Raw genomic sequence first — 20,153 nt, 5'->3', positions numbered from 1 at the left:
CTGTCCTGCACTAGAGAATGAGAGGTGTAGAGGATCTACCTAATACATAGTCACAAACCCAAACAGACAACCAAAATGAGAAACCAAAGTAACAATCCCCAAATGAAAGAACTAGAGAATTCTCCAGAAGAAGAGATAAATGAAGCAGAGATAAGAAATTTATCTGAACAGAGTCCAGAGTAATGATGTTAAAAATGCTCAACAGTATGAAAAAAAAAAAAAGATATAGAACAGTATGAGAAAAAGAATGACATAACACAAAGAACACATTGGAAGGAATACACAGCAAACTAGGGGAAGCTGAGGATGAAATCAGTGAATTAGAACAGAGCTGAAAATACCACTCAATTAGAGAACCCCAAAAGTAAAAACAATTAAAAAACAGGAGGACAGCTTAAGGAAGCTGTGGGACAATGTGAAACATAACAATATTAGAATAGTAGGTGTGCCAGAAGAGGCAGAAAGGGAGAAAAGAATATAAAAGGTTTTGAAGAAATAATGGTAGAAAATTTCCCTAACCTGGCAAAGGAAAAAGTCACACAAGTTTAGGAGGCACAGAGAATCCCAAACAAGAGGAACCCAAACAGACCCACACCCAGACAAATTATAATTAAAATGCCAAAAATTAAAACAAACAGAGAATCTTAAAGACAACAAGAGAAAAGAAAACTGCTACCTACAAAAAAGTTCCCATAAGGCTGACACCTGATTTCTCATCAGAAACTCTACAGGGCAGAAGGGAATGGCGTGAAGTTCTCAAGGTAATGGAAAGCAAGGATCTGAAACCAAGATTACGAGATGCAGCAAGGCTATCATTCAAAATAGACGGTCAAGAGAACCAAGATGGCGGCATAGGTAAACACCGGAGTTTGCTGCCTCGAACAACCACTTCAAAAATACAACTAAAAGACGGAACGGACATCACCCAGAACCACAGGAAAGCTGGCTGAGGGGAAATTCTTCAACTAGAAGGAAAGAGAACAGCATACTGAGGCTCAGAGGAGGCGCAGTGCGGAAAATACAAAGGTGCGGAGGTGCGAGCGGAGCGGGCTGGTGGCTGAGGGCGCGGTTGTCGTTTTCAATCAGGAGGGAGGCTCAGGCTCTGAGCTCCAGTTCTGGGCAAGTCTCTAGGGACCCAGACTCAAACGGGAGAAGCGGGACTGTCTGGCATCGGTCGGAACGCGAGGGCAGCTTTCTCTCCGAGGTTTGCAGCGGTTGCTGGGACTCCGAGAGGCAGAGCCTCTGGGAACAGGACTGAGAGCAGCCATAACTGCTCCCTCTGCCCGCCCTGTTTGATCCCGTGTGACCCGCCCCGCCCAAGCCCTGCACAGAGCCATTTGCCGGATAGCCTCAGGCAAAGGCTAGATTAGCACCTCCCCAGAGGACAGAAGTTTTCCCACTGCAGACACAGCTGATTCTCACAGCCAGTTGGCCTGGAGGTCAAATCCCCCCAGTATCAACTACAACAATCAAGGCTTAACTACAACAATACTGCGCACAAAGACCACTAGGGGGTGCATCAAGAAAGCATAAAAAATGCGGAGACAAAGAAACAGGACAAAATTGTCCATGGAGGATATAGAGTTCAGAACCACACTTTTAAGGGCTCTCAAGAACTGTCTAGAAGCCGCCGATAAACTTAATGAGATCTACAAGAAATCTAATGAGACCCTTGATGCTATGATAAAGAACCAACTAGAAACTAAGCATACACCGACTGAAATAAAGAATATTATACAGACTCCCAACAGCAGACTAAAAGATAGCAAGAATCAAGTCAAAGATTTGAAATGCGAAGAAGCAAAAAACACCCAACCGGAAAAGCAAAATGAAAAAAGAATCCGAAAATACGAAGATAGTGTAAGGAACCTCTGGGACAGCTTCAAGCGTACCAACATCAGAATTATAGGGGTGCCGGAAGATGAGAGAGAGCAAGATATTGAAAACCTATTTGAAGAAATACTGACAGAAAACTTCCCCTACCTGGTGAAAGAAATAGACTTACAACTCCAGGAAGGGCAGAGAACCCCAAACAAAAGGAATCCAAAGAAGACCACACCAAGACACATCATAATTAAAATGCCAAGAGCAAAAGACAAAGAGAGAATCTTAAAAGCAGCAAGAGAAAGACAGTCAGTTACCTACAAGGGAATACCCATACGACTATCAGCGGATTTCTCAACAGAAACTTTGCAGGCCAGAAGGGAATGGCAAGAAATATTCAAAGTGATGAATGCCAAGAACCTACAACCAAGATTACTTTATCCAGCAAAGCAATCATTCAGAATTGAACGTCAGATAAAGAGCTTCACAGATAAGGAAAAGCTAAAGGAGTTCATCACCACCAAACCAGTATTACATGAAATGCTGAAAGGTATCCTTTAAGAAGAGGAAGAAGAAGAAAAAGGTAAAGATACAAATTATGAACAAGTATGCATCTATCAACAAGTGAATCTAAGAATCAAGTGAATGAATAATCTGATGAACAGAATGAACTGTTGATTATAATAGAATCAGGGACATAGAAAGGGAATGGACTGACTATTCTTGCGGGGGAAAGGGTTGTGGGAGATGCGGGAAGAGACTGGATAAAAATCGTGCACCTATGGATGAGGACAGTGGGTGGGGAGTGAGGGCGGAGGGTGGGGAGTGAGGGCAGAGGGTGGGGTGGGAACTGGAAGGAGGGGAGTTATGGGGGGGGAAAGAAAGAGGAACAAATGTAATAATCTGAACAATAAAGGTTTAATTATAAAAAAAAAAGAAGAAGAAAAAAAAACAGACGGTCAAATAAAGAGCTTCCTAGACAAAAAAAAAAGCTAAAGGAGTTCATCACCACCAAGCCAGCATTACAAGAAATGCAAAAGGGATTGCTGTAAGAGATTGCTGAAAAGAAGAAACAGAGAGAGAGAAATGTAGCCATACAGAATTAAAATGGCTATAAATAAGTACCTTGCAATAATAACCCTAAATGTAAATGGATTAAATGCTCCAATCAAAAGGTGTAGGGTAGCTGAGTGGATACAGAAATATAACCCAACTATATGCTATCTACAAGAGACCCACCTCAAAACAAAGGACACACACAGGATGGAAGTGAAGGGATGGAAAATTTTTTTCCATGCAAATGGAAAAGAAAAGAAAGCTGGAGTAGCAATACTCACATCCGACAAAATAGAACTTAGAATGAAAGCCATCACAAGAGAACAAGGTGACTACGTAATACTAAAGGATTGATCCAACAAGAGGATATAACCCTGGTAAATATTTATGCACCCAATATAGGTGCACCTAAATATATTTTTTAAAGCCCTAACCGGTTTGGCTCAGCGGATAGAGCGTCGGCCTGCAGACTCAAGGGTCCCAGGTTCGATTCTGGTCAAGGGCACGTACCTTGGTTGCGGGCACATCCCCAGTAGGGGGCATGCAAGAGGCAGCTGATCGATGTTTCTCTCTCATCAATGTTTCTGTTTATCCCTCTCCCCTCCTCTCTGTAAAAAATCAATAAAATATATTATATATATATATATATACTTCTAAAGGACTTTAATGGAGAGATTGACAACAATAGTCATAGTAGGGGACTAACACCCCTCTCACTTCCCTGGACAGATCTTCAAGACAAAAACTTAACAAGGAAACAGAGACTCTAAAGGACACACTGGATCAGATGGATTTAATAGACATTTATAGAACATTTCACTCCAACACAGCAGAATATATATTCTTCTCAAGTGCACATGGATCATTCACAAAAATTTGGAGTTTCCTCAAAATATTAAAAATGAAACTCCCATTTGACCCAGTAATCCCACTTCTAGGAATATATCCGAAGAAACTAGAAATGCCAATCAGAAAGGATATATACACCCCTTTGCTCATAGCAGCACAATTAACAATAGCTAAGATTTGGAAACAGCCTAAGTGCCCATCAGCAGATGAGTGGATTAAAAAACTGTGGTACATCTATACAAAGGAATACTACACTGCAGTAAAAAAAAAAAAAAAGGGGGGGGGGGGAATTCTTACCATTTGCAACAGGATGGATGGACCTGGAGAGCATCATGCTAAGCAAAATAAGACATTGGAGAAAGATAAATATCATATGATCTCACTCATTTGTAGAATATAATGAACAACATAAATTGATGAACAAAAATAGAGCCAGAGGGGGAAAAATACACTAGAATATAATAGCAGTAATCCTGTTATTTGCAGATTTTTAATATTTCCTACAAATTTTGTGATACCATACTATGTTAGTAGAGTTTGGGTAATATTATTAAACTTAAAATCCTTTTATTCTTGAAATATTAATGTTTATTGCATGTAATATTATTATATGTAAGATCATCTTTCTTAATTGGTGTTTATTGCATGTAACATATTTAAAATTGTTTTTCTTGAGATAGGTTTATTGCATGTAACATTATTATATTTAAAATCATTTTTCTTGAAATAAAAAAACTGAAAAAATATACTAAAATAATAATAATAATAATTGGCCAGTTCCTTATAGTTTCTTCATCTTAACTTATTTTGAGCAAGGTTTTAGTTGTTATAAGATTACATCTTGGAAACTGATATGCTAAAAGTTCCTAAGGTTCTGGGAAATATATTTTTATAAGTTTAAAATGAAGTTTTAAAATATTTTAAAGTACATCAATAACAGCACAATAGAATATTATTTTGTATTTTAAATTAATATTCTAAAAGTAAATAAAATTCCATTTTCCATTTTAGGAGGACATCGGTTTTTTGCTAATAAAGACATAAATGGCCTTATTGATGCTTTCAGTAGAATTTCATCTAGAAGTGGCAGCATCACTAAGCAGGCTATTCAGGTTGGTATCTCAGAAAAATTTCTAGCCTTTGCACATCTTACATAATAAAAGCCTAATATGCTAAGTGTCCAGTTGACCAGTTGACCATTCAACCAACCAAAGTGTAATATGCTAATGATATGCTAAGGCCACTCAACCGCTTACTATGATGTGCACTGACTACCAGGGGGCAGACAATCAACCGGTTGACCAGTTGCTATGACATGCACTGACCACCAGGGGACAGACGCTCTGATCAGGTTAGATTGCTGCTGGGGTCCAGCTGATCGGGACTGAGTGAGATGGGCCAGACACACCCTGGAGCCCTCCCGCAGCCCCCCCCCAGGCTGGCCAAACCTCCCATGTCTCTCCCCTGCCCCGATCGTGCACCTGAGCCCTCTTGCAATCCAGGACTCCTTAGGGGATGTTGGAGAGCCAGTTTCGGCCTGATCCCACAGGCCAGGCTGAGGGATCCCACTAGTGCATGAATTCGTGAACCGGGTCTCTAGTTTGTAATAATTTCTCTCTTGCTAAATAGTCACTTCTTCCTCAAATAAATAACTTTTGCCTGAAAATATTTTAGGTATGCAGAAGAAAAAAAACATCCTTACTGAATTTGCTTTTCTGGGACACTTATAGTCAGCTTCCTCTATTTATCCTTCTATTCTTTATAATTATAAATGCCTTTTATTTGCAAAATTTTTCAAAATAATTCTTAGTTATTTTAATTGAAATTTAAAAATAAATTTAGAATTCCTCTAAACTGACCAAACTTTGAAATGCTATTAAATATAATAACAAATCAGTTTTATGTGTTTTTGTTTTTATATAACAGTTGGAAAGTAAAGCCTTCAATATTACAGGAAAGAAATGGGTAAATGGTACAGTGCCTGTGGATAGTACAATTGGAAATGACACTTTCTTTGTTGTCACTTGGACAATACAAAAGCCAGAAATTATTCTCCAAGATCCAAAAGGAAAGAAATATAAAACCTCAGATTTTAAAGAAGATAAACTAAATATTCGATCTGCCCGTCTTCGAATACCAGGTATTGCAAAGGTAAGAAAATTCTTTTTTTCCCCCCATGCTTTACCAATCAATTTGGAGAGAAAAAAATACAGATAACATCTTATACATTGTCAATATTAAAATAGTGATAAATAATCTGTCATAAAAAAGGAGGCCAAATAGAATAATTAAGAATTCATATCCATACTATTTACTAGCTTATAACATCACATATTAAAATCATTGCTATTACTCTGCTAAATTCCTAAATTCTGTTATGTTCCAAAGAGAGTAGGAAAATATTACAAAATCTATCAAAGAGATTTTTTTTCAGACAGGTACTTGGACTTACAGCCTTCTAAATAATCATGTCAACTCTGAAATGCTAACTGTCACTGTGACTACTCGAGCAAGAAGTCCTACCACACTCCCAGTAATTGCAACTGCTCACATGAGTGGAAATACAGCACATTACCCTAGTCCAATGATTGTTTATGCACGAGTCAGTCAAGGGTTTTTGCCTGTTCTGGGAATCAATGTAACAGCCACTATAGAAACTGAAGATGGACATCAAGTAATATTGGAACTCTGGGACAATGGTGCAGGTAATAAGAATCTGCATCAACTTTCACTGAATTTAAAATTCTACTATAGTCACATCACTTAAAAGTTAATATTTCTTGTGTGATGAATCATATTTTTTAGAGAATTAAATTTAATTTTGATGCTTTTAAGATGTTTTACTCAATTACCTTGACTAGGCATAGACATGAACACGTTTATCTTCTTTAAATTTTATGAGCAATTTTACTTTTCTCATGGAATTTTACAGAAGTTTTCTCTATTTTCATTGGTGTGCCTATGCTTTCTCCAGTTTATATTTTCATGATTAAGATTCCTTTATGAAATAATAACAGCTAATATTATTTGAATGCTAACCATGAATTATTGTTTTACAAAGTCAAGGGTTACCAAGTTAGCCAGGTTTTGAACCTAAGCAGTCTGATTCTAGGGTTCATGTACTTAAAACACTGTTCAGTACTATTTGCCAAAATGGTTGATATCTCTAGTATTTATGAACAGCTAGGACAGTCATTTTTACTTTGTTGGATGGCTAATTATTGTATTTCAATATCAAGGTGCTGATACTGTCAAAAATGATGGCATCTACTCAAGATATTTTACAGATTACCATGGAAATGGTAGATACAGTTTAAAAGTACATGCCCAGGCAAGAAAAAACAAGGCTAGGCTAAATTTAAGACGGCAGAACCGAGCTCTGTATATGCCAGGCTACATAGAAAATGGTAAGTGGCCTTAAAATAGAAATGTGTCCTTTGTTAAGGTAAATTACACGTGTCAAGCATTGAAAATACAATGTCCTATGGAAAACCTAAGTAATAGTTATAAAATCACCTGCATGTTTCAAAACCATAGTTATGTAATGGACGTAGCATTGGGCTATGCTTCTAACGTGTTTTGTTTTGTTTTTTATATCCCCCCTCAGTTCATTTCATGTACATTGAAAAAAATTTACTGAGCACTTCCTATGTGGCAAGCATTATGTTAGATGCTGAAGCTACAAAGCTATTAAATAAGACACTATCCTTGCCCTCAAAGGATTTACAGACTAGTAATAAAAGTAGGTTAAAAGATAGTACTAATATTGCATAATGTCTCCTCACCAATTTTAACATGACACCAATAAAATAAGCTTTTTTTCACCAAAAGGTATTCCATTTTCAGTGTCTGCTATCAATCAATATTAACCCTCTACAGCTGCAAGATGAGATGACAAGATAAAAATAGATATAGCAATATTGCAAGTCACAACATTACTGTTTTGTTAGGTACAATTATACTGAACCCACCCAGACCTGAAGACAAAGATGACATGGAAGAAGCTGAAGTAGACGACTTCAGCAGACTAACCTCAGGAGGGTCGATCACTGTATCAGGAGTTCCTCCTTCCGTAGATCTCACTCAGGTGTTCCCACCCAGTAAAATTACAGACCTCGAGGCTAAGTTTAAAGAAGACCATATTCAACTTTCATGGACTGCCCCTGGCAATGTTCTCGATAAAGGAAAAGGTAAGTTTGATATTATTTTAAAACATACTGAAAGAAATCCCATTGTCTTTCATTTGCTAAGAATTTTCTAATGTCCTATTTATAAATAACATGTGTGGAGTGTCTACGATGGGCCATTAGTTACCTATTTTTCAGATGCAAACACTGAAGCTCTAAGAGATAGTTAACTGCCCCAAATTGTCAGATTCTATTGGGCCAAACTGCCTTTCACAATATGAAACATCTTAGAAATTACTTTGAGAAGATTAATAGCTTTCTGTTGCATTCTTTTCTCCCTAACAAGGAAAACTTTTTCTACGTATTTCTGTACTTGTACAATTGTATTCATTCACTGACTTTCTTTGAATTTTCAAACATAGTAGGTTCCTACAAAATAATCCCTACTCAGCATTCAGTTGAATATAGAAGACAATTTATGTAAGAAAATAGATAATTCTGTAGAATGTGGTAAGTGATAATGCTATTATAAGCACAGGTGATATGGAAGCACATTGGAAGGCCACAATTCCTGGTTGTGGGTTAGAACACAGAGCATATTTTAAAAGGCTTCCTAAGGAAGTCTATCCCTGACCTAAATCTTGAAGAATGAGAGAAGTTAGCCAAGCTAATTGAAGGTATTCCATGAAGAGAGAGGATTATGGGAAGAGAAACTCAACTAGTTTGAGAGATTTGACCATTGAGTTTGAATAAATTTCAAGGCAAAAATATCTCATTCATTCAAAGTTTCTTAAAATAAATTGCTCTCATTCCAAAAGGTTAAATCACTTTTATCTTTGCTTTAAATTTACCTAAGTTTCATTAGTATGTGTTGAATCCCCACCATACTTCCCAGTATTGTGCTAGACTAGTGGATTCTTATGAGATAAAGCCAATCTTGCAATTTTCCTTTAGAGGTTGAAAAGTGAAAACAATATTCATTATCAATACAGACAATATCTCAGGCATTGTCAGTGCTGAAAAGCCGCATGTTCAGTGCTCTTTCTCCTGGGTTAAAATAAATACCTCAATAGAAAATATGCTTTTCAATCTTTCATTTCCTATATAGCATTTCTCAAAGATATAATTTTTATCATGATACAAAGGAAAAATCATTCTAAAGCCAAAGAAAACATAAAATAGCCATGAAGAGCTCTTTTCTACTTCAATGTGGAAAACTCATCATGAAAACTTCTGAAATACATTTTTCTATGCTATTACCCTCAAATATGTGGCAGAATTAAAAAAAAAAAAAAAACCTTCTACTGGAAAAGGCTTAAGTGAAATTACCTGACCAAATGTTTAGTGCTAAATTCTATTCAGACCAACTTTCAGCTCAAGATTGGGTTCATAGTAAATGTCCCTCAAGCTGATTATAGAAACTAAAAATGGGAAGAATAGATTATTTATGGACACTGAGACAGGAAGAACTTCACTGTATTTCAGCATAAATGCCTAAAATAGGTGGAATCTAATCTCCTTCTTTCCTCTGTGACAAATTAGAAGAGATTGTATTTGCTATGAAATGTTGCCTTCAGATATTACAAAAGTAGGTAGAAGAAATGAACATATAATCTCAATACCAAGTACTTAAATTCCCTGTGACCTAATTTCCATTCCTGTTAAATATGCAAATTAGACTAGATGGTGTGGGTTACTAAAACAAATAGAGGTAATTCTAATATTTTATGATTCTCTAGTTCCATCATTTGGTGCATCAACTTAATAATTGTATTGTTGACCAACAAGTAATTAAGTAGATCAAATGCGTGTCTAAAACAGTACTATGTACCAAAAAAAAACCCAGTATAAAACATAGTTTTTGCCCTCAAGAATAATATGACCTAATTGAAAAGATAAACTGAACCTCCATAAAATAATCTGGAAAACAACATTATGTGCAATAAGGTTCATGGAAGAGCCCAGGCAAGTGTGCCAAGTGGTTGGAGCGTTGTCCCATGCACCAGTAGGTTGCCAATAGGATTCTGGTAAGGGCACACACCTAAGTGGCAGGTTCAGTCCAAGTCAGAGCACTTTTGGATGCAGCCAATTGATGTTTCTCTCTCTCTCTCTCTCCCTGCCCTCCTCTCTCTCCAAAATCAATTTTTAAAACCTCAGGTGAGGATTTAAAAAATAAAAAGAGTTCATGAGAGAGTCATCAAGGTGGATAATTAACACGACTTCATGAAGAAGTTGGGCCTCTTATTGGACCTTAAAAAATAGTACCATTTGCATAGTTAGGGAGAGAGGCACATTCCAGGGAGTTGTGACAGGGAGAGAAGGAACAAAATAATATGATCAAGGTCAAGAAACCAAAATTTCACAATGGAATATCTGAAATAAAATGAGAGAGATAGACTGAGAGACTAGATAGATAGATAGATAGATAGATAGATAGATAGATAGATAGATAGATAAACAGGCCCATCTAAATGGAGTACAGGGTGTGTGTGAAAAGTAGTAGGCATAATGGATTAATAAGGCCTACATATTGAAAAACTAGAATGTTAAGGCAGAGGGCTTGAATTTTTTTAAAACCACTTAATCGAAGTTATTCACCACACATTTATAACACAAGCATTTCATTACAAAATAAAGTTTTCACTTCAGAAAAAGACGTTTGCTGTTTTATTGTTTATGGCATTTCAGAATGTGAGAATTTATTTTTACATTGATGGCTAATAGATTTCTAAAAGCACTTTGGAATGAAACATTTATATCAGCATCTTTCTTTCCTTGACTGATAAAATAACAGTTATAATAGCTAATATGTCAAACATTTACTAAGTCCTAGACATTATGCTAAACACTTTTCCTACATTTTCATATATAATTCTCAACACTAGAACAGTAAATATTCAATAAATATGTGTTGAATGAATTGAATGACTGAATCTCTATTATATGGATAAGAAAATTAAAGGTAAAAAAATGTTAAATAAAATTGTTTTGTTATACAACTAGAAAGTAGTAGAATTAAGATGTTAATCAAAGTCTACCTAGCACTTAAGCACATAAAAATTAGTAAACATTCCAGGCTCTCTGACTTCTTTTGCTCTTTGTCCTCAGCCCTGTCTTCCATTCTATTTATCTGCTCTCTTATTTTCCCCTCCTTTTACTCCCTCTCTCAACTTATTGAGAAATAAAACAGATGTGCAGTTCTGAATGTCTTTATTTAAACATCATATGTTCCTAGTTCTAAGTTAAAAGTGGATTCAGCTCTTTATTGTTCTATTTTTAAAAATAAATCTAGATTCTGGTTTTTTAGTTATATAATTTTAGTTATATGTAATTGTGAATTAAATTTCTTGTAATTAGATAACTAGATAGAAACTGTTCATGTATTTGTCCTTAAAATAAAGAAGATGGGATAACCCGACAACAGCCACAACTGAGATTTCCATAAACAAAACCCAGTGTGCATTTCTGACAGGGCCCTAAATGTAAGACAGTGTGGTGGCAATATGGCATCCTAGTGATTTTAATATACATTAAAAATAGAACTGTTTATTTCCTTTCCAGCCAAACACTACATTATAAGAATAAGTAATTATCTCCAGGAGCTCCAAGAAGATTTTGAAAATGCTACTTTAGTGACTACTTCCAGTCTGATACCTAAGGAGGCTGGCTCAACAGAAAATTTTGAATTTAGACCAGAACCTTTCAAAACAGAAAATGGCACCAGATTCTATATTGCAATTCAAACCATCAATGAAGCCAATCTTACCTCAAAGATTTCTAACATTGCACAAGCAACCAAGTTTATTCCTCCACAGGAACCTGGTGTCCCTGATCTGGGTACCAAGATTTCTACAATCAGCCTGGCAATTTGGGGATTAGCTGTGATTTTATCTATGTTTTAAAATAGAAATTACATTAGAACTAAATTCAATGTTATACATAATTGGTACACACTTATTTAGAATTTGCTATACTTGTCTATTATAAAACTCTTTGTAAGATAAAAGTGAATATACAAAAGTAAATTTCTCAATCACTTGAGTTCATTAATACTAATTAGTTGCTAAATGTATAACAAAATGAGTGTGCTATTTCTTATCTTTGAAAAATAAGTTTATTAACTCAATATAAAAAGAAAATGCATATTTGTACTTGTAGATGTTTTAAGAAACATTTTTTGGATGTGCCACAAATTCATTTGGTATATTAACAAAGTCAGAATTTATCTGAGCTATTTCAAAAATACTTATGTACCCACAATAGAAATAATTTTATGATAGAATTATTTAGGTTTTATTCTTGATTCTGAATGATTACTTCACGTTTACATAAACTGTAATCAAAAAGAACTATAAAGATAAGTTTTCGATTAGAAATGGTCTAGAGCAGTAGGTAGGTCAAATTTGCTTTGTGTCATTGATTAAAAGTGGTATCTCAAAGTTATGATTCTAACATGAAATGACTATTTGATCGCAAGAATGTTCTTTTTGTATAAATTTTGTAACATCACAAGAAGTCCTGTTTATATTATTAGGTCCTAAGAGTATCACCAAAATGTTCCATCAGGGCAGAAATTTTTTTTCACTGCTATATCCTCAGTATCTAGAATAGTACTTAATGCATTGTAAATATCCAATAAATATTTGTTAAAGTAATGAATATTTTTATAGCATCAACAAATTCCAAATTTGATCCATTACATTAAAAATATCCACAAAGTATGATGTGTACGTTATGAGGACCTGATATAATGAAAACTAACCAGTTAATAACAGTGATCTGAATCAACTCAGAACATATCTTCAGAATTTGTAAACCATCTGATAATATTAAAATTAAACAATTAATAAAGTAATAATGTGATTTTTTTTTTTCTGAGAGACAGAGACAGAGGAACAAACAGTGACAGTTAGAGGAAAATCATTTGTTTACAGGCAGGAAGATTTCAAAAACTCTTTGAATGTCTGAAAGGAGGAACATATATGATGTATCTTTAAAGTCAGAAAAAATCATAAAACATTAATAAATTAAATCCAGAAGAATATATTACAAAAAATAATATATTTTGACAAGTTGGATTTATCCCAAGAATTCAAAAATTATTTAATGTTAGAAAGTTGATGTAATTCACCACATTCATAGATTAAAAAGGATTATATTATCATCTCAATACATGTGTAAAAGTATATTACAATTCAACCACCATTCTTCATTAAAAATGAAACCTTTGAAAACTTCATTAATTTGATATTATGAACCTTAATGTCCAAACTCTATCATTTAAAAATGAAAAAAGGACATTAAATCTTCAAGTAGAAATGAGAAATCAGATACCAAAGAAGGAGAATTCTAAATTTCTAGGAAAATAAATCACTAAGAGTCTGTAAATCATTTTTTAAAATACTGTTGATTATGGAAGTCTCACAAGTTCAGAAGATAATCTATTCTCATCTACATGGCCACTATACTAAGAAATGATTTCTAGAGCTTTAGCAGTCACTGAGGAAACTGAAATTCCTATGCAGTAAGGGAAAAAATAGAAGATACAATAATAAGGAAGAATGATACAAAACTATTTGCAGGTGACATAGAAAATGAAATAAAATTAACAAATAATGAAAACTAAAGAAAAATTCTGGCAAAGTTACCAGACACAGATCAATTTATAAAAATCAATAGAGCCAATCTGAAATGTAAAGACCCTCAAAATCATCACTCCCATCCTCACAACAAGGGAAAACTCTGAAAACTGAAAATCAACAATTCTTTTTAGATCCATCGGAGAATTAAGGTCACACCACAACCTGCTGCCTCCCAAATTAGAGGGTCAGGTAAATACAGAGAATCACAGCTTACCATGATCAGAAGTCTTCCAATGAAGCCAGTGCCAATAGGAGTTCAAGCTATAAATGATGATTTGCTAGAGGCTCCATGTGGCTGAGCTTGAGAATTAAAAACTCCAGGAACAAAAATAAGAATTACAGAAAACTTTTCTTCAGAAACCATATAAACAAGAAGAAGGTGGAGTGACATATTTAAAGTGTTGAAAGAAAAACCGCCAATTCCTCTGGGTTTATATACATTGAAATTGAGAACTTCTGTCCACATAGAAAATTATAGGAAAAATTAACAGTTGACAGACCAGAGAAGAGATTTACAATGTTCAAAACCTGGTAAGGAATTAATATATGGCATGTATAAAGAATGGCTGCAAATGGATAAGACAAAGGAAACAACAGGAAAACAGGCGAAGGATATAAGTAGGCAAATCATTTAAAGGGAAGCCCACTGGCAAATAAGTGTAGAAATTAGAGATGTACACCGAATCAGAGAAATGCCAATTGCCACAACATTGAGATACACAGATTAATAACATTTAGACATCAGATAACATAAATTGTAAATAAGAAAGTAGAGAAAAAAATATTTTGCATCCTCTACTGGCAGGAGTATAACTGAAGCAGTATTATGAAAAATAATTTGATGGTATTTTATTAATTCAATATACATATTGTCCCATCCTCCAACAATCACACACCTGGGGATATACATCAAAGAAACTAGCACATAAATAAAAAAGCAACTTGAATGAGGCTCTTTAACACAGTGTTATTTGTAGTTGTAGGAAGCTGAAATTTACTTTAGGTTTCCATAGCTATAGAAATAGATAAGAAAAAGAGGATAAAGGTGAGATAAATGGTAATGGAAGGAGACTTGACTTGGAGTGTTGAACAAATCATACAATATACAGGTGATGTACTGTAGAACTGTGTACCTGAAACCTACATAATTTTATTATCAATGTAACCCTGATAGATTCAATAAAAAATATTAATATATTTGGAATACAGTACAATTCAACAAAAATTCAGACTGATCATGAACACCAACATGTGCTGTGAGGAAATTCTTCCACATGGCACAATGCTTTCTTGCCACTTCAGAGAGAGAGCATATTAATGGGGATTTTAAGCACCAATTCTATTGACTATAGTGGGGTTTCTTCATAACTAGTTGGTAATCCTCTGTAGAGCTGAACAGCAATCTGAGAACTTCTATACAAAAATGAGAAAAAAGAGAAATAGATAAGCAAATACAATCTATATACATAAAAGGCTAAGTGACTGGCTGACCAGCTGGTAGATATGACGTGCACTGACGACCAGGGGCAACACTCAATGCAGGAGTTGCTGCTCAACAGCAGCTTTGCAGAGTGCTCTCTCGCTCTTTGGGACCCCTCAGGGGATGTCAGACTGCTGGTTTTGGCCTGATCCCCCACAGGCCAGGCCCAGGGACCCAACCTGCTGGAGGGACCCCACTCACTCCGCAGACATCCTTCAAGCCCTCGCACCGCCCCAGGTGCAGCCGGACAGGGAGGGACCGAGGGAGGTTGACTCCAGGGTGTGTCCGGCCTGTCTCACCCAGTCCCACCCCGCCGGCCACCTTCTAATTAATTTCCTTTCCATGTGCATGAATCCATGCACTGGGCTTCTAGTAGTTATATAATCTAAAATACTATACTACACTTAGAAGCAATATAGAATCTATCTATATAAAAAGCCAGTGGCTGTAATGACCATAACAACCAGTTGCTATGATGCCCACTTCAGCCAGCCAACCGGACTGATCCTGGGGTGAGGCTAGCCAGCCAACCTCCCATGGCTCCTCCACCCAGCCCTGCCCCTGATTGGCCTCTCCCACCCCATCAAAGGTGGAGCAGCCAGCCAACCTCCCAACTGGCCATGCACATGATGGGCCCCTAAGACGCCGATCGGCCCACAGCCCCTCCCCCCACCCGGCCCCATCCCAGATTGGCCCCCCACCCCAATCAGGGGCAGGGCCAGCTGGCCAACCACCTGTGGCTCCTCCCCCCAGCTGCTGGCCCCTGATTGCCCCCCCACCCCATTCAGGGGCAGAGCCGGCCAGCCCACCACCCACAGCCCCTCCTCGTGGCTGGCACCACCCCTGATTGGCCCGTGGCCCCTCCCCGCAGCCAGCTCTGCCCCCGATTGGTCCCCCCCACACCAATCAGGGGTAGGGCTGGCTGGCCCACAGCGCCTCCCTACAGCCGGTCCCACCACCAATCGGCCCCCCTACCCCAATCAGGGGTGGGACCCACCAGCCAATCACCCGAGGCCCCTCCCCCCAGCAGGCCCAGCCCTGATCGGTCTGGCCCTGATCAATCCGCCGACTTGGGCCAGGCCGGCTGGACCTCACCCGTGCACGAGTTCATGCACTGGGCCTCTAGTATACATATAAAGCTATCTTAAACATGTAGTGTTGAGTGAAAAAGATTGAAACAAAGTAAGAGCTGTAAGACAACAACACTTACATAAATTCATACATAGATGCACACACAAAATAATACTTTATTTTACCAAGATATACAACAAACGCATAAAAGTAAAAGCCTTTGAGGGCAGGAGAAATGGAATTGGGCTGTGGATAGTAAAAATAAAAATGTGTAAAATGGTACAATACAGGAGCCATGGACCAATGATGATAGTGTACCATCTATTGAGGAGAATTGTTCATTGAGTTTCAAATGAAATGAATAACTAGAAATAATAAAAACTAAGCAATAATAACGAAAGAAACTCTGTCATTACAATTCACCATATTAACAAATTAAAGGAGAAAAATGAGTATCTCAATAGATGCAGAAAAGTCATTTGATATATTCAAGTTACTATTCACAATGTTTTTTAAAAGAAAAATGTGAAGAACTGGGATTTAAACAAAACTTTAAGGACGGTATACCTAGACAATTCTGTACCAAGCATCATAATTTATAGGAAACATTAGAATTATTTCCATTACAGTCAGGAATGCACCAAGATACCTGCTAGCATTGTGACTAGCCAATATTATGCTGGAGGCCCTAATCAAAGTAAAAAGACCAGATATTGAATGAGTGATATAAACTGACAAAACTGTCTTTATTTTCTTCATCTTCATAGAAAATCTTGAGAGATGTAAGCAAAACAATATGAATATGAAATTCAATAAAGTTCCTATTTATAAGCAAATAAATTAGAAATAGTAATTTTGAAAATTCTCATTCACAATAGGAATAAAACTATAAAATACTTAGGAAAAACTCTAAACAAAAATGCAGAAAACTATAAATATTACTGAAGTACATTTTAAAAGATCAAACAAAACAAAGAAATTCATCACATTCATGTTTTTAAATACTCAGTATTATGATTTTAATTCTTTGAATTTTGATTACATATAAATTCAAGATAGCTTAATGAAAAAAATTAAAGACTAAAAGTTCATGACAAATAGGAAGCAGATATTTTCAGACTCAAAAAAAAGGGGGAGGGAATATTAACAACTCACACAAAAAATGGGCAAAGAAGATAAACAGCCAAGAAAAATTAAAAGGCCAATCACATTAGGAAAAGATTCTTAATCTTAAAAGTAACCAGAGAAAAGCAGATTAAAAAAATAAAAAGATAATATCTACCAAGTTGTGATGAAAATGAAAGAAAATAAGGACTTTCTGCAAAAGCATTTGATTGTATTTAGTAAAATAAAAAAAATTTCATGCATTTAAAGATAGATCCCTTAGAGAAACTTATATTTGTGTTCTGGGATATATGAAAACATTCAGCATAGTTTTTAAGAGTGGAAACAGAAAATAATCCTAACTGTCCAGCTGTAGGAGACTTAACAAATAAAATGTGGTGTATTCATGAGATGGGCTATACAACAGCTAAAAGAAACAGATTATATCTATCTATATCTATAATAAACAGATTTTGAATATATAATATTAACCAAAACTGCCAGTGCTAGTTACAGTATGATATCATGTGTAAATTAAAACCACACAAAAAAAATAAAAATTATTTTGTAGGCACAGATAAGTAAAACTATTTTTAAAATCATTTGAATAGGAAACACATTAAATTCTTCCTAGAGGACACTTCAGAGTGGGTAGAAAGGTGAATGGGATGTTGGTTTAGTTCCTTAGGGCTTAAACTTAAACAGTCATGTTTCCTTCAAAGTATGATACAAATTAACATATATCAGAGGAATAACAGTATTGTTATACTATTCTTTGTATTTCCTGAATTTTAAAAATTTCTTGAGCCACCATGACCACCCAAGGAGCAAGCACCACCTGCAAAAGCCCAAGGAGCAGCCATGGCCAGAGACTGTGCAAAACACCGCACAAGCAGCAGCAGCCAGGACAGCCCAAGGAGCAGTTGCCATCACACCTGTGTGACCCATCACCAAGCCTACAGCTGTAACCACAGGCCCTACATAAATAGACACCTAGATCCTTTGGTGAGAGCAAAAATGGGGAGATAGAATAACAACCCCCAAACAAAAGAAAATAAGGTATTACCAGAAAATTAACTAAATGAAATGAAGGTGTGCAATATGTCAAAAAATTCAGAATAAGGGTCATACAGTTCATAAACTGGATGGATGAGAAAATCAACAACCTATGCAAGATCAAAAGGAAATAAAGACTGATATAGCTAAAATAAAAAACACTATGGAAGCTTTCAACAGTAGACTGGGAGAAGCAGAGGACCAAATTAGTGAATTAGAAGACAGGGAAGCAAAACACACCCAATCTGAACTTCAATTGGAAAATAATTAAAAGACAGGAAGAGAGCCAAAGGGAGCTTTGGGACAACATGAAATGAAGCAACATACATATAATAGGGGTGCCAGAACGACAAAAAGAGGAACAGGGTTAGAAAACCTATTTGAAGAAATAATGTCAGAAAACTTCCCTGATTTGGGGAAGAAAAGTCATACAAGCATGGAGAATCTCAAACAAGATGAACCTGAAAAGACCCACACCAAAACACATCATAATTACAATGGCAAACATTAATGACAAAGAGAGAATCTTATAGGCTGCAAGAAAGAGACAGAAAGTTACCTACAAGGGATCTCCCATTAGATTATCAAATGATTTCTCAACATAAACACATCAGGACAGAAAGGAACGGAAGGAAATATACTAAGTGATGCAAAGCAAGGGACTGAATCCAAGAATACTCTACCCAGCAAGGCTATCATTCAAAATTGAAGGGGAAATCAGGAGCTTCACAGATAATATAAAAAAGGCTAAGGGAGTTTATCATGACCAATCCAGTAATGCAAGAAATGCAAAATGGAATGTTGTAAAAAGAAGAAGAAAAAAGGGGAAGAAGGAACATAGGCACAAAAAATAAAATATAAATGGCTACAAACAAGTACCTTTCAATAATAACTTTAAATGTAAATGGACTAAATGCTACAATCAAAAGACATCAAGTGGCTGAATGGATAAGAAAACATGACCCATATATGCTATCTACAAGAGACCCACCTCAGAACAAGAGACTCACACAGACTGAAAGTGAAGGGATGGAAAAATATCTTTTAGGCAAATGGAATTGAAAAAAAAAAAAAACGCTGAGGTAGCAATACTTATATCTGATACAATAGACCTCAAAATGAAGGCCATAACAAGAGATAAGGAAGGTCACTTCATAATGCTATAGGGATCAAAACAATAAGAGGATATAACTCTGGTAAGCATATATGCAATCAATGCAGGAGCACCCAAATACTAAAAAAAACTTTTGGAAGATATCAAGGGAGATATCTACAGCAATACAATCATAGTAGGGGACTTTAATACCCCACTGACATCACTGGATAAATCCTCTAGACAAAAAAAATCAGCAAAAAAACAGCAACCCTTAATGACTCACTAGATAAGATGGACTTAATTGACATCTTCAGAACATTTCACCCCAAAGCTACAGAATACACATTCTTCTCAAGTGCACATGAGACATTTTCAAAGATAGACCACATACTGGGCAAAGTCTCTCTGAATTTAAGACTGAAATCCTGTCAAGCATCTTCTCAGACAACAATGGCATGATATTAGAAACCAACTACAATAAAAACAATCAAAAAAATTCAGACACTTGGAGGCTGAATAGCATGCTATTAAATTGCATGAGTTACCAAAGAGATCAAAGAAGAAATTAAAAACATCCTGGAAACAAATGACAACAAAAACACAACAATCCAAAATCTATGGGACACAGTGAAAGCAGTCCTGAGAGAAAAGTTCATAGCATTACAGGCTTACCTGAAAAAAAAGAAAGAAGAGAGAAAGAGAGAAGAAAGAAAAAGAAAGAAGAAAGGAAAGAAAGAAAGAAAGAAAGAAAGAAAGAAAGAAAGAAAGAAAGAAAGAAAGAAAGAAAGAAAGAAAGAAAGAAAGAAAATAAATTATCTAACTCTACAACTTAAAGAATTCGAAAGAAA

The 20,153-nt window shown here is 36.0% G+C and overlaps 1 protein-coding gene and 1 long non-coding RNA gene across 3 annotated transcripts in view; one reads left to right on the top strand and one right to left on the bottom strand.

Annotated features, from left to right (window-relative positions):
* LOC132230876 (calcium-activated chloride channel regulator 1-like) overlaps positions 1-12,507 on the top strand; it is a 29,853-nt gene extending 17,346 nt beyond the window's left edge. The window contains exons 9-14 of the mRNA XM_059688983.1: positions 4,741-4,841; positions 5,656-5,880; positions 6,164-6,434; positions 6,969-7,136; positions 7,680-7,919; positions 11,418-12,507. Coding sequence (XP_059544966.1) covers positions 4,741-4,841; positions 5,656-5,880; positions 6,164-6,434; positions 6,969-7,136; positions 7,680-7,919; positions 11,418-11,758 — 1,346 coding nt within the window. The 3' untranslated portion in view covers positions 11,759-12,507. The remainder of the gene's footprint in view (positions 1-4,740; positions 4,842-5,655; positions 5,881-6,163; positions 6,435-6,968; positions 7,137-7,679; positions 7,920-11,417) is intronic.
* LOC132230878 (uncharacterized) overlaps positions 1-20,153 on the bottom strand; it is a 116,961-nt gene that overhangs the window by 62,995 nt on the left and 33,813 nt on the right. The gene's annotated exons all lie outside the window — the stretch shown is intronic.

The sequence above is a fragment of the Myotis daubentonii genome, chromosome 3, assembly GCF_963259705.1.
Source record: "Myotis daubentonii chromosome 3, mMyoDau2.1, whole genome shotgun sequence".
NCBI classification, from domain to species: Eukaryota; Metazoa; Chordata; class Mammalia; order Chiroptera; family Vespertilionidae; genus Myotis; species Myotis daubentonii.
The sequence above is the reverse complement of the archived record's forward strand: the minus strand, read 5'-3'. Positions and strand labels throughout refer to the sequence as shown.